At 44.8% G+C, this 15992-nt stretch overlaps 1 protein-coding gene across 1 annotated transcript in view; it reads left to right on the top strand.

The window, feature by feature from the left end:
• LOC122806648 (paired amphipathic helix protein Sin3a-like) overlaps positions 1-15992 on the top strand; it is a 1265677-nt gene that overhangs the window by 352212 nt on the left and 897473 nt on the right. The window contains exon 4 of the mRNA XM_044077239.1: positions 12995-13153. Coding sequence (XP_043933174.1) covers positions 12995-13153 — 159 coding nt within the window. The remainder of the gene's footprint in view (positions 1-12994; positions 13154-15992) is intronic.

Here is a 15992-nt window from a genome sequence, read left to right on the forward strand (position 1 = left end):
TGTTCATAGACAATTGCGCTTTTACATTCACAGAACGGCTGGTTATAGACAATCAGATCAACTGTTAGTCTCCTTTGCTAAATTTGCTATGGGCAAAGTAGTTTCCAAAGTCACACTGTCGAGATGGATTGCTAATTGTATTTTGCAGGCTTATGACACTGGTAGGCCTGCTCCTCAGAGGGTTACTGCTCACTCTACTAGGGCAGTTTCCACTTCAGCCACGTTTAAGTCCCGAGTGCCATTGGATGATATCTGCGCGGCAGCCACTTGGGCCTCGTCTCATACCTTCATTTCTCATTATAAGGTGGATGTTGTTTCCAGGGGGAGAGCATCCTTTGGCTCAGCGGTGCTCCGGAACATCCTTCCATGATGGCCGCCCAAGATTTAGGTAGCTGGGGACTCTGTCCCACAGGTTGCAGACAAATGAAGTCTGCCTACTTCAGATTTAGAAGTTATGTACTCACCATAACGTTCCATCTGAGTAGGTGACTTCATTTGGATGCAACCATCCCCCCCTCCATCCCCCTGACCTTTATACAATAAGGGTTTATTCATCTATTTAGATACTTTTTATTCTAGTATTATATAGGCAAACTCAATCTGAGGTCAGTTAGGGCTTGGCAGGGGATTATGGGTAGAGGGAGGAGCTAGGAGCTCGGATCCTAAGCTTTTGAAATGCCGGCTGGGATCCGAGGTCGGATCCGAAACCCACAGGTTGCATCCAAATGAAGTCACCTACTCAGATGGAACGTTATGGTGAGTACATAACTTCTAATTACCCTCATTCCCTGCCTGCAACAGGAGTTTCGATGGTGGGCACAGGCCTGTCACCACAACAGGGTCTGCCATTCACTTTACCCACAGCCAGGCAGACACTAACAACGGATGCATCAGATTATTGCCTGGGGGGCCCACATGGCAGGAAAATGTATTCGGAGCACATGGCCCGCAAACCAGATGCATCTTCATATCAATCAAAAAGAGATGCTAGCTGTTCAGAATGCCCTGACAGCTTTCAAGGATCTACTTCATCCAGGACAACTACTGATATAGACGGACAATAGTACAGTCATGTGGTACACAAGCAGGGAGGCAGACATTCCTACCCCCTCTGCAGACAAGCAATGACCTTGTGGGACACAGCATTGACTTATCAAGTTCACCTGTAAGCACAATTCCTGCCAGGAAAAATAAATACTCTGGCAGACGAACTAAGCAGAAACCTCATGGATCCCAACGAGTGGAAACTGGATCCACAAGTCTTCAGCATGATAACAAGGAAATGGGGATGCCCAGACATAGATCTATTTGCCTCCCCTCACAACTGCCAATTAGAGATTCTGCACAAGGATTTATCACAAGCAAGCATGGAAAGTGGATGCCCTGTCCTTCAGCTGGAAAAACCTAATAGGATATGCCTTTCCTCCACTGCCTCTCCTTCCCAAGGTACTCCTAAAGGTCAGACAAGAGAAGCCAAAAGTGATACTGATTGCCCCAGACTGGCCACGCCAGCACTGGTACCCAATCCTAAAGAACTTGTCTCAAGGTCCAGCATGGATATTGCCTCAAACTTCTCACGTACTGACCCAACAAAACAATCAGATCCTGCACAGCCAACTCAGGACCCTAAATCTGTTAGCATGGCGGATAATGTAGCCATTCAGAACACTCCTCTTTCAAAAGCTATTATGGTTGTTATCTTGGAGGCCCAGTACCAGAAAATCTTATGCAGAAAAATGGAAGAGATTCTGTGCTTGGAACCAGGAACTAGGCATTGACACGTATGTTCCAAATATTCCTCAGATTTTACAATACCTAACTGAGATGCTGGACAAAGGCCTTTCCTTTTCATCAATTAAGATTCATGCCTCTGCCATTTCATCCCATTACAATATGGAACCACCTATCTTTTCTCATCCTTTAATAAGGCAGTACCTCAGAGGGGCCAAAAACATCAGGCCACCAAGGAGAGCACCAATACCTGCATGGGACCTCAATTATGTCTTGGAAAAACTGACAGTGTCTCCTTTTGAGCCAGCCTCATCAGCTGATATAAAATTCTTATCCGGGAAAACAGCTCTGCTCCTAGCAATAACCTCTGCAAGACGAGTCTCGGGAGTTACAGGCACTCATGGCTGTGGAACCCTTTATCGTTTTTCATCCAGACAGGGTTTCTCTGAGGGCAAACCCTACGTTTATGCCTAAGGTGGTGTCCAGTGTGGCCCTCAACCAAACCATTCACTTGCCTACCTTTTTATCCACACCCACAGAACAAGGGTGGGAGACTTCTGCATTCTTTGGACATACAGAGACAGCTACGCTTCTACTTGGACAGAACTAAAGCTTTCAAAAAGACTGAGCAACTTTTAGTGGCATATACTGCAGAATCACAAAGAAAGGCTTTCTCAAAACAAACTATTTGTAAATGGATAGGTCATTGCATTCGTTTCTGTTATTCAAAGCATGGCAAATCAGTGCCTAAGGGCATTAGGCCACACTCTACCAGAGCAGCAGCCACTTCAGCAGCCTTCCTCAGAGGAGTACCAACTAAAGACATCTTTGAGGCTGCAACTTGGAGTTCAGGGCACACTTTTACAAAGCACTATCACTTACCTCTCTCTACTCTAAATCCAGAGCAGGCTTTGCCACTGCAGTTCTGCAGGGCTTCATAGCCTCTCCTAATCCTATTTAGCTCAGCCAACTATCCTCTGCTTTGGGATTCAACCCAAGAGTAATGACTGCAACAGTGAAACACGATGAACATAGTACAGATGTCCTTCAAGGATGCATCTGCAGTCCTAACAAATGGGTTGTCCTGCCTCAGGCAGCCCTTCGGTCGGCCGGATTCCAAAGTCTGGGTCTGGCCTCGGCTGATGTCGCACTTCACCCGACGTCATAGCTGCAGTTCAGCGGGTATAAAGGCATCAGCCGATGCCATTTTCCCTAGTCTTTCTTGCCGCGTGGCGCCCGAAGCAGAAGCTGTTCGCAAGTGCCGGTCGGTCAGAACCAGAGATTGCTACTACCGAAGACTTCTAAAAAGCCAAGTACCCCATTGGGGACTCTTTCTTGCCTCAGCCGATGTCAGAAAAAGTGAATAACTGTTTAACTTGTGGGAAACAAATACCTCATAAAGATTTCCACTCTTACTGCCTACCTTGTTTAGGCCCAGACCACGACGTAGCAGCTTGTATAGCCTGTGCTTCTTTCAACCGATGGACACTTAGACGTCGGTCGGAATTTGCTGAGGAGTTTTTCGGCTCCGCTTTTGCTTACAACATGCCGCCGGAAACTCCGACTTCACAATTAGCTAAAAGCGCAGGAAAAGGACCGACACTCGCGGTCCGCGGTTTCGCTGAAACCGGTTAAGTCAACATGAGTGTCTCGGTTTCGCTGAAACCGAGTCCTCGGTTCTTCCTTCGTCAAAGCTTGCCTCCTACCGAGGCCTCATCCAGCATGGCTGAATCTGCTACTCAAATTCCACCTGCTCTTACAGGTTCACAGGATTTATCTGATACTATCCCTTTAGATATATCTACTCCTGCACGTGGAGCTGCTAGGCCCCCTGCATCCATGTCGATTAAGGCTTTTGCCAGGGCTAAAGCAGCAAAATCAACCAAGACTGTGCCTGCTAAGACCCCCTCTCACAGGCCTAGCTCTAGTACTCAAATGCTTAGTCTAGCAGAGGATCTCATTTCTTTGATCAGGGGATCCCAACCTCACCCTGACAGGGCCTCTCACCCACCTCCAGAGAAGAGGCCTAGAGCAGAGCCCCCTGAGCCAGTTTCTTCAGATTACTCCTCTGATGATTCAGAAAATACAAACCCTCCAGAAGGCCCCTATTCTCCTTATGAGGACTCTGATGCAGAAGACTCCATTCCTTCTGCCTCTCCGCCTGAGGAATTTTCTTTTGGGGGAACCTTGCATGCTATGAGGGAACAATTTCAATGGCAGGGCCAGGATTTTTCAGACTCTAGGAAAAGGCTTAGGACCTTTTTGCATTTGCCACAGCATAGGCCTTTAGCCATTCCTCCAGTACTTACTGTTGTGGATGATGCATTTAATGATGCTTGTACTGCTCCTGATTCACTTCCTCCGGCCCCTGCTAAGCCCGACAGGTACTACAGGGTTCCGGACACACATTATCATTTGTATAAGGCTCCTTTTGCAGATCCTGAAACTATTTCACAGGGGCCCAAGGCTGTAGCAGCTACCTCTACCAAAAAACCCCTCCCCTCTGAAAGGGAATCTAGGGCCTTAGAGAGATGGGGTAAAAAAGTTTATACTTCTGCTACTCTTTCGGCTAGGGCCTTAAACTGTCAATTCCACATGATTCAATATCAGGAATTTATGTTAGATCAGTTAACTAAAAAACTGTCCTCGCCTGAACCATTAGACAAAAAGTCTCTTCAGGAAATGGTACATAACATTCAGCAGGTCAGTAATCATTCCTTAAAATGCGGCTATGATGCACTGGAGGCTTCCTTTAGATCAGCTATGACTGGTACAGTGATCAGAAGGCATGCATGGTTAAAAGAGCAGACCTTACCAGACCATGTAAAATCAAAGCTCCTAGATGCTCCCATGGATAAGCTCAATTTGTTTGGCTCCCCTGCACAGCAGGTGCTGAAGAAGGTGGAAGAGAAAGCAAAATCTGTCCAGACAGTCAAGGATTTCTTACAGGTCCAGCCTCCAAGGTTTAGTAGGAACTGGCCTTCCAAGAATTGGTCCTTTCCAGACACCACCAGAGCACAGAGAGGCAGGAATAGGCGCCCAAGAGGCAGGGGTCAATCCAGAGGTGCCTACAGGGGACGTCAGTGGCAGCCTAACAACCAGCGAAGTACTGCCACAGATCCAGCCACTACCACTTCCACAGGACAATCACAGTGACTTGGCTCTGAGACCACCTACCAGGGAACAACTAGAAGCACCCTTAGGCGGAAAGCTAGCCTTATTTTCAGTAAACTGGCATTACATCACAGGAGACAAATGGATTTTACAGACAATAGACAAAGGTTACAGGTTTCACTTCCATACTCTGCCAAGGAAGAGAGGAATGCCAAACCTACCTCCAAATCAAAAGACAAAAGTTCTAGAACAAATAGACCACTTAATAAGGATGAGAGCTATAGAAAAGGTACCGTCTATGGAACAAGGGCAAGGATTTTACTCCAGACTTTTCCTGGTGCCAAGAAAAGAAAACCAATGGAGACCTATTCTCGACCTGTCCGCTCTGAACACATATCTCATTGTTCCAAAATTCAAGATGCTGACCCTACAGCAGCTTTCTCCCATGCTGGGCAAGGAGTCTTGGCTGGTAACTCTAGATCTCAAGGAGGCATACCTGCACATCCCCATACGACCAAATTGCAGAAGATACCTCAGATTTCTTGCAGGATCCAGAGCATTATCAATTCTCAGCATTGCCCTTTGGCTTATCTACTGCGCCCAGAGTATTCACGAAATGCCTGGCATCAGTAATTGCTCATTGCAGGCTTCAGGGAATTCAAATTTACCCTTACCTGGACTACTGCCTGTTACAAACGGACAACAAAAACAAATTAGCAAAAGATTTGAAAAAGGTCATTCATCTACTGCAAGCCCTGGGATACACAGTCAATATAAAAAAGTCAAGGCTGATTCCATCCCAAAGGATAACCTTCTTGGGTGCAGAACTGGACACATCAAATCAAATGGCATCCCTCACAGCAGAAAAGCAGAAGCACCTTCCTCTCTATTTCATGGCATTAACAACGCAGAACCAGCTAACAGCAAGGAAAGTCCTGCAAGCCCTGGGTTACATGGCATCCTGCATAATATTGATTCCACATGCCAGACTACATATGAGGAAGTTGCAATGGTACCTAAGGAATTTATGGTCTCAGCACAAGCACAGCCTAGAAACCCAAATTCCAAGCCTGAAGCAGGAATTCCAATGGTGGGCTCAGGCCTGTCAATTGAACAAAGGACTGCCCTTCCACAGCCCTCAACCAAGCCAGACTATCACCACGGACGCCTCAGACCTCGGTTGGGGGGCACACATGCTGGACAAGTGCATACAAGGCTTATGGACTCAAGACCAGCTGAACCTACACATAAATCAAAAGGAGATGCTGGCAGTAAAACTGGCAATTCAGACATTCAGACCGTTTCTTCAACAGGGTCAATTGCTGATAAGGACGGACAACACCACAGTTATGTGGTACATCAACAAACAGGGAGGCACACATTCATACCCTCTATGCCGGATGGCAATGGACCTCTGGAATGTGGCCCTGAGCTTCAACATTCAGCTCCAGGCAATATATGTACCAGGAAAAGAAAATATACTAGCAGACATCCTCTAGCAGAACTACCACGGATGCCCACGAATGGATGCTACATCCAGACATCTTCAAATCCATTACAAAGAAATGGGGACTACCAGAAATAGACTTATTCGCATCCCCACACAACCACCAATTGAAAAAATTCTGCACAAGGACATACCACCCACTTGCTTGGAAGGTGGACTCCCTATCTTTCAGTTGGGAAAACCTGACAGCATATGCATTCCCACCTCTTCCTTTGATGCACAAGGTGCTATTGAAGATCAAAGAAGACCGCCCAAGGATCATCCTGATAGCTCCAGACTGGCCGAGGCAGCATTGGTACCCATTACTGAGGAGTATGTCTCTGGAACAAATATGGCCTCTGCCCCTTGTTCCCTTGCTGCTAACACAAAACAACTTCAAAACCCTGCATCCAAACTTAAAAATGCTGCAGCTAGCTGCCTGGAACATTGCATAAGACAAAATAACCCAGATTTATCTCAAAGGGTTAAAGACATTATCTTGGAGGCTCGCAGACCCTTAACAAGGAAAACTTATTCAGCAAAATGGAAAAGATATCTCATTTGGAGTGCAGCAAAAGGAGAAAATGTGTCACTGGTAAACATAGCTAACATCCTGGAATACTTGGCAGAACTTTTCCACAATGGCCTGTCCTATTCTTTCATTAAGATTCATGCATCAGCTATTTCAGCAGAATACAACATGGACCCTCCAGTCTTCTCTCATCCTCTACTCAGGCAGTTTCTGAGAGGAATTAAAAATGTAAAGCCACCAAGGAAGCCACCATTGCCCGCATGGGACTTGAACTTTGTGCTAGAAAAGTTGACACTCCCTCCTTTTGAACCAGCAGCAACAGCAGAATTACAGTACTTATCATGGAAAACTGCTTTCCTGCTTGCAATCACTTCAGCAAGAAGGGTTTCTGAATTACAGGCATTAATGGCAGTACAGCCCTTCCTTATCTTCCATCAAGATAGTGTGTCCATGAGAACTAATCCTACTTTTATGCCAAAGGTGGTCTCCAGGGTATCTTTAAACCAAGCTATCCACCTATCTACATTCTTCCCCAACCCACAGAACAGGGGAGAAAAGACTATTACATACCTTGGATGTACATAGGCAATTGCGCTACTACCTGGACAGAACCAAGAGCAATAGAAAAACTGACCAGCTACTGGTAGCATATGCAACAGGAATGGAAGGAAAAGCAATTTCAAAACAGACAATCTCAAAGTGGATAGGAAATTGCATTAGATTTTGTTACTCTTACCATGGAAAGACAACTCCAGAAAACATCAGACCTCACTCCACAAGGGCTACAGCCACTACTACAGCTTTTTACGAGGAGTGGCTACCAAAGACATTTTAGAGGCTGCTACTTGGAGCTCCGTGCATACATTTGCCAAGCATTATAATCTACCCTTATACTCCAGATCCCGAGCAGGTTTTGCCACTGCTGTTTTGCAAGGGATCTTAACTACACCATAATCTTATTAGTACCTCCTCCCCCAGTTTGGCTATGGTATTCTACCCATTTGTTAGGACTGCAGATGCATCCTTGAAGGACATAGTACAGTTTTGTACCTACCATAAATGTAGATGTCCGAGAGGTATGCATCTGCAGTCAGGATTACCCTCCCTCCTTCCCCTCTGTGGTACTCCTAGGGTATTTGCCCATCTTGTAGCTAGCTGGGGGAATCTATTATGGTGTATTTGTTTGTATATATGTATATACATGTTTATTTTTTTTTGCTCTCTGTGATTTGGAAACTTTTACATTTATCCAAATTTAGCCTTCCTAGAGGGCACCTGGCATCTGGGGCAAGAAACACTGAGGAAAATGGCGTCGGCTGATGCCTTTATACCTGCTGAACTGCAGCTATGACGTCGGGTGAAGTGCGACATCAGCCGAGGCCAGACCCAGACTTTGGAATCCGGCCGACCGAAGGGCTGCCTGAGGCAGGACAACCCATTTGTTAGGACTGCAGATGCATACCTATCGGACATCTACATTTATGGTAGGTACAAAACTGTACTTTTTGTACCTACCATAAATGTAGATGTTCGAGTGTATTCACTGTTGCAGTCCAGTTTACCCTCCCACCGTCCCCCTTTCATTTGCTGGGTTTTGTCTGTACTTCTCTATTCTATACAACCTATGCGGTGTATTTGCTTGTAGATGAAGGAAATGTTTACTTTAGTGCATATGTTTATTGGCATAATCTGTTTAGCCTACCCTTTTGGGGGCACCTGACATCTGGGGCAAGAAAAACTGAAGAAAATGGCGTCGGCTGCTTCTTTTATACCCCTGGCGCACTGACATCAGGGAAGAGGCGACAGCAACCGACGCCGGACCAGGACTTTGGAATTCAGGCCGACTGCGGGTAGCCTGCAAGCAGGATAACCCAAGAGTAATGACTGCAACAGTGAATACACTCTAACATCTACATTTATGGTAGGTACACAACTGTACTCTATGTGGTACATAAACAAGCAGGGGGGGTACCCACTCCTACCCTCTTTGCAGACTAGCCATGGCCTTGTGGAATACAGCCTTGACTTACCAAATACATCTACAAGTTCAATTTCTGCCAGGAAAGCAAAATACTCTGGCAGACGAACTAAGCAGAAATCTTATGTACCCACATGAATGGAAACTGGATCCACAAATCTTCAGCATGTTGACACAAAAATGGGGAGCCCAGACATAGATCTTTTTGCCTCTCCCCAAAACTGTCTGTTAGACAATTTCTGCATAAGAATTCATCACAGAAAAAGCTTGGAAAGTGGATGCTCTATCCTTCAGCTGGAAAAACCTATCAGTGTTTGCCTTTCCCCCTCTTTCTCTGCTCTCCAAAGTTTTACTAAAAGTCAGACAGGAAAAACCAAAAATGATTCTGATTGCTCCAGACTGGCCTCGCCAACACTAGTACCCACTTCTAAGGAATATGTCACACCTTCCTCCGTGGTACTTGCCTCAGACACCTCATCTATTGTCTCAGTAGAACTATCAAATTCTGCACACTCAGCTCCAAACTCTGAATCTTGCAGCATGGCTAATCATCTAATTTCACCAGTCACATCTCTGCATAAACCTGTGATGGATGTCATTTTGGAGGCTAGAAGGCCTAGTACCAGTAAATCTTATGCTGATAAATGGAAGATATTCTGTGCTTGGAACCAAGCACAAGGAATAAACACAGCAATGCCCAATATTCTTCAGATTCTGCAATATTTAACTGAGATGCTTCACAAGGGCCTATCTTTTTCTTATATAAAAATCCATGCCTCTGCCATCTCGGCTCATTACAACACAGAACCTCCTCCTCTTTTCTCATCCCCTGCTAAAGCTGTACCTCAGAGGGGCCAAACAGTTGAGACTTCCCAGGAGAGCACCAACTCCTGCATGGGACCTCAATTTTGTGCTGGAAAAACTCACCCTACCTCCATTTGAACTAGCTGCTACTGCAGACAGAAAATTTCTTTCTTGGAAGACAGCCTTTCTTTTAGCAGTCTCTTCAGCTAGAAGGATTTCAGAACTACAGGCTCTCATGACAGTGGAGCCTTTCATTATCTTTTATCCGGACAGGGTGGCCCTCAGGACCAATCCATCCTTTATGCCTAAGGTGGTATCCAGTGTGGCTCTTAACCAGACCATTCATCTGCCAACTTTTTTCCCAAACCCGCAGAACAAGGGGGAGCGAATTCTGCATTCACTGGATGTACACAGATAACTAAGATTCTTAGAGATTTTGTCCTGTTTAAGTAGAAAGTCTGAGTAACTACTGGTGGCATTTGCTGCAGGGGCAGAGGGGAAGGCTATTTCAAAGCAGAGTATTTCAAAATGGATAAGCCATTGTATTTGTTTTTTCTACATGCACCATGGTAGACCTGTTCCCAAGGGGATCAGATCCCATTCCACCAGGGTTGCATCTACTTCTGCAGATTTTCTCAGAGGGGTTCCTACCAGAGACATTCCAGAAACTGCTACTTGGAGCTCAGTTCATACGTTCACCAAACATTGCCGTTTACCTCTCTTTTCTAAATCCAGGGCAGGCTTTGCAACTGCTGTCCTGCAGGGCCTTATAGCTGCTCCTAATGCGATATAATTCCATCCTCCCATCCATAGCTTTGGGATTCTACCCAAGTGTAATGACTGCAACAGTGAAACACGAAGAACATAGTACAGTTGTGTGCACTAAATGTCTTTCCTCACTATGCTCAAAAGCCTTTTTGGTGTATTTGCTTTTAGTTGGAGGTAAAGTTTTTGTTTTCTAAAGAACATGTGCGTGTGTGTGTGTGTGTATATATATATATATATATTTTTTTTTTTTTTTTTTTTTGCTCCCCATTTGGGGGACACCTGACATCTGGGGTAAGAAAAACTGATTAAAATGGCGTTGGCTGCATGTTTTATACCCTTGACGACCTGACGTCATGGAAGAGGAGACCGCAACCAACGCAGGACCCAAGACTTGGTTATGCAGGCCGACTGAGGGCAACCTGCCAGCAGATTACCCAAATGTAATGATTGCAACAGTGAATAGACTCGAACATCTACATTTATGGTAAGTGTACACAAGTGTACTTTCTGCAGAAGTGAGGCATTCAGTTGTACAGTTACTTGGAAGGTGTATTTCATTCTGACTTGCTTTCAAAACCTCTTTCTGTCTACCTACAAAATCAGATCTAGTACCAAAATTCTGTTCTCTGGGCACTACTAGATACAGCACCAGAAGGCCTTCCTTTCTTCTTGGCAGACTGCTCAAGGTCAGTAAGACAGCACAAACAAGTTAGTGCAAAACTATTACTAAGAATGTTAGCTTTACAGTCTGTTTTATTTGAATGGTACCCATGGTAAGGCTGCTGTGAAGGAAGTTGCAGTAGTGGTACCTGAGGAGTAGATGCCATCAACACACACCCAGTCCTTGCAGTACTCCATATCATTATTGCCCTGCATAAAGAAAACATTTTTGTTGTGGATCTAACAAGTGCTTTTGAATCCTGGTGGGTGCTTCTGAGACTAGGCTGAGATACAAAGGTGTTCACTGCACTCTGCTCGTGCACAGCCTTCGAAGTCCACTCTCAAGAGCTGAAGATTCAGGAGTTCTGGGAGAAAAGAAAACAGAGAAGGTGACATAGTAACTTGTCTTGAGGCATCTGTGTGTACACATCAGATAAGCCATCTTGTTTTGCTTGTGAGATTTCACTCATCTGCCATTTCTGATTACTTAAGGTGGTGTACTACCAGTGTCTTGTGGAATTTACATATGCAGTATGAGTTCCTACTTGGGGTATGTGGTTATAGAAACTGATGGGCACTTGTGCTTCCCCATTTTTTTCTTTGTTTAACATTGAATACTGTATCACTCCTACTTTTTGCATTATAGAAATAAAGAGGTTATAGTGCCCCTCTACGCGTCACTCATTAGACCCATCATAGAGTACAGTGCCCCATTTGGGATGTACCTCACAAGACACTTCCAACAGCTGGAAAGACCACAAAAGTACCTCACCAAGAGGATTACTGGTCTCAAACATATGTCCTATGCAGCCAGACTGAAAACACTCCGGCTGTACTCAGTGGCATATCGCTTACTCAGAGGTGATCTCTGCCTGTCTTACAAAGCCATGTCCATCTCAGAATTGATGGACATGCTCCACCTAAAGAAATCCAAGTCACTGTGAGCCACGCGCTCTAGTGAGATGAACCTCGCCACAACAATAAATAGAACATGCTGGAGGGATAGTTTCCTGTCACAGAGACTCCCCATGCTTTGGAACAAAATTCCAAATTACATCAGGCAGAGCCCCTCACTAACACTCTTCAAGAGAAACCTTGACGAGTGAATGGGTAACAGAAAATACACCCCTGGGATCACATCATTGTCTCTGCTTGACAGAGGATAAGTTAATTAATCAATGGGGTGGCACACACTCTGGCTAGGCTTATAAATGCTCTCGGGCAGATAGCCTGGTACTACCTATGAACCTATAATCTGTCTTGTATTGCTTGACTGAGTTTGCAGGATGTTTGTCATAGGTTGTTGCTGCTTTGTGTTTAAGTTCTTAATTTTGTTGCATCCTGTGTGTACAGTTCTGTTTGCATTCTGAAAATTAAGCTTTTTTTAAAACCTGTGGATCTGTTTAACTGCCTTATTAGACAAAATGGAAAGACTGCTGTCAAAATTTGAAAAGTAAAAGGGAGACTTCCTCAATTGCCTATTAAGTAACGTCTATAACAAGACCGTATGTAGTACTTTTTTATTTGTGTTCGAGTATGAGTTAATCAAGAAGCTGAGTTTAATGATGCTACCATATTTTTCATTTAACAAACTTTTTTGTTTTTTATGACTAGGCTGAGGTGTTTTTAAATACTGTATAGATGTAGCAGGTGCACAAGATTGTTAATTTCATTTTGATTCATTTTGACTGGATGATACTAGGCACACTGGCAGTTGGCAATGTTGTGCACTTTGGCCTTAATTTGCTGGATATGAAAAATAGACCAGGGCAGAGAATATACCTTAATCCTTTGCATAGAAGTTGATAGGAGTCTCATTTTTTGAATGTTCATGTCATTTCACAATATTTTTACTTTTTCCCCCAAGCAGTTACAGTAGTGGTTATGTATGACATCTAGCACTGCCTTTTTGTTTTTTTAGTTATTGAGCAAGACAACAGCTGAGAAGGCTGAGTCTGTGAGAAATGACCATGGAGCTACTGTAAAGAAGCCACAACTGAATAGCAACAAACAGCGACCCAGTCAAAATGGATGCCCTTTAAGACGTCACTCAGGATCTGGGAACCCTCTCTCTATCAAGGTAAGCATGTATGCGAGTTCCATAACATGAGCTGTGTTTTTCTAATGCACTTCTTTGGCCCAACGTTTCGCCGTGACCACAGTTCTACCACCGTTGAGCCATGTATTCTCCCATTTCTGTGTCTTGAGGACATCTTGCACAGGAGACAAATCTGAGGTTATGGGCCTTCATTCTGCAGAGGAGTAAGGAGTTTTTTTTTTTTTTTGTTTTTGAACTTGCACCCCTAACATTTTTCCTTTTTTATACCAACTGTGGTGCAGTGCCTGTTACATTCAGTTCTGGGATGGGTGTATACTTCTGCACACTTTTTATGCTGAGTTAAAAAAGAGTGTTCATAGCTTTATAGGCGTGTACTAGTCCAACGACCACAAGGGCCTTTTTAGGCCTAGTCATGCATACCAAATCTATGACATTTTCTGGTACCCTTCATAAGTGTTAGCAGGGGCTTGGGAGATGAAAACATTTACAATTAGGAGCCTGAGAGATGAACCATTTACAGGCTCCTTGTGTCCATTAGAGACGAAGGTGCCAAACAAAGGATGAATTTCCTGATGTTCATCGTGTTACACTGCTGCAGTCATTACACTTGGGTTATCCTGCCATCAGGCGGGTCCCCAGTTGGCCTGACTTCCAAAGTCTTGGTCCGGCGTCTGTTGCTGTCGCCTCCTCCCTGACGTCAGTGCGACAGGAGTATATAAGATGCAGCTGACATCATTTTCTTCAGTCTTTCTTGCCGCTCTGTGCCCGAAGCAAAAGCAGTTCGCAAGTGCAGGACGGCCGACTCCTGAGATTTTCATTCCGAATTCAGAACCGAAGTCTTCTACAAAGCTAAGTACCCCGTTGGGGAAACTTTTTCTTGCCACAGCCTTATATGTCAGTAAAAGTTAATAACTGTATTTCTTGTGGGAAACAAGTACCTTATAAGGATTTCCATTCCTATTGTATCCCATGCCTAGGCTCAGACCACAACGTCACTGTTTGTCGGTTTTGTGCTAGGTTTAACAAGTGCACCATTAAACGTCGGTTTGATTTTGCCCGACATTATTTTGGCAGAAAATTCAATTACACCATGCCGTCGGAACTTCCGACAACCGGAATACATAAAAAGCGCAAAGACAAGGACAGGCATCCGAGGCCCAAAACTGACGACGAGGCCTCTTCTAGGCCGCTCGCCAGTTCTCCGGTCTTCAGCGAGGTGCCCTCGCAGCCCCTGACGACCGCTTCTGCAGAACCACAGGCTGCTTCCGACTCCCACGTGGAGCTGGCTGGGCCTTCGGACGCACAAGTTTTTCAGCCTACCGAAACTAACCCTTCAGAGGGAACCGAAGTAGCTGAGCAATCCACAGCTTCAGAGGGTGATTTCAGACTTACTCAGTTAATCATTAAACCCTCTGCTAAGTCTAAGCCTCCCTTAAAAACAAAGAAACAAATACAGCATTCTCCAGGACAGGCCTCCATGCCTAAGAAACAAATGCTCAAAATGGCCGAAGACCTAATCACCCTGATCAGGGGGTCCTATCCCCCTCCTGATAAAAGGCCCAGACAAGATGCAGACTATGACTCATCCAACCAGGTGTCCATGTCTTCAGATTCATCCTCAGACCTAGGATATTCTTTACCCCCTTATGAGGATTCTGATGCTGAGGAATCAATTCCATCAGCCTCTCCGCCTGAGGACTACTCCTTTGGGGAAACCTTACATACCATGAGGGAGCATTTCCATTGGGAAGGCCAGGATTACTCAGAATCCAAGAAAAGGCTCAGAGACTTCCTTTTATTACCTCAACACAGAACCCTTGCTATTCCACCAGTGTTAGATATTGTGGATGATGTGTATACTGAATCCAGCTTAAATCCTGACTCCTTACCTCCGGCCCCAGTTAAACCTGACAGATATTACAGAGTCCCTGACTCGCACAAATTTCTGTATAAAAGCCCTGTTGCTGACCCTGAAACTATTTCTCAGGGACCCAAAGGAATTAAGGCCTCATCAGCAAAAAACCCAGTTCCCTCTGACAGAGATTCCAGAGCATTAGACAGATGGGGAAAGAAAGTATATACGTCTGCAACTTTAGCAATGCGAGCCTTAAATTGCCAGTTTCACATGCTAAAATATCAGCAATTTTTGATGTCTCAGTTGAAACAAAAAATGCTTCCAGATTCAGATCCTCCTAATTTTAAAGAAATGCAGAATTTATTGCATGCAGCTGAACAAGTGGGAAAACATACTTTGCAATGTGGCCTTGATTCTTCAGAGGCCTCCTGTAGAGCAGCAGTTACAGGCTCTGTCATTAAAAGACATGCTTGGTTAAAAGAACATACGTTACCAGATCATGTTAAAGCAAAATTATTGGATGCACCTTTGCAGCGGGATGTGTTATTTGGAGATAAGGCAGAAGAGGTATTAAAGAAGATGGAGGATATGGCAAAATCTATGCAAACGGTGAAGGATTTCTTACAGGTTCAGCCTCCTCGATTTAGCAGAAATTGGCCAACAATTTCCAGTTACAGACAGACCTCAAAGGGGCAGATACAGACGTCCAAAAGGTAGAGGTCAACCACAAGGTCCTTACAGGCCTCGACAATGGGGTGCACCAGGCCAGAAAGAAGGGGAAGACAGGCCCCAACCATATAAAAAGCAGCCTCAATGACTTCCCACTACAGCTGCCAAACAGCTCTCTCTTGGCAGCCCCCTTAGGAGAAAAACTGGCACTTTTCTATCACAACTGGCATTGGATCACCAAAGACAAATGGGTTCTCAACATTGTATCTCAAGGTTACAGGTTCCACTTTCACACTCTGCCAAGGTTAAAAGGAATGCCAAATCTGCCACCAAATC

Source organism: Protopterus annectens, chromosome 7.part0, assembly GCF_019279795.1.
Source record: "Protopterus annectens isolate FY-2018-M chromosome 7.part0, PAN1.0, whole genome shotgun sequence".
NCBI classification, from domain to species: domain Eukaryota; kingdom Metazoa; phylum Chordata; order Ceratodontiformes; family Protopteridae; genus Protopterus; species Protopterus annectens.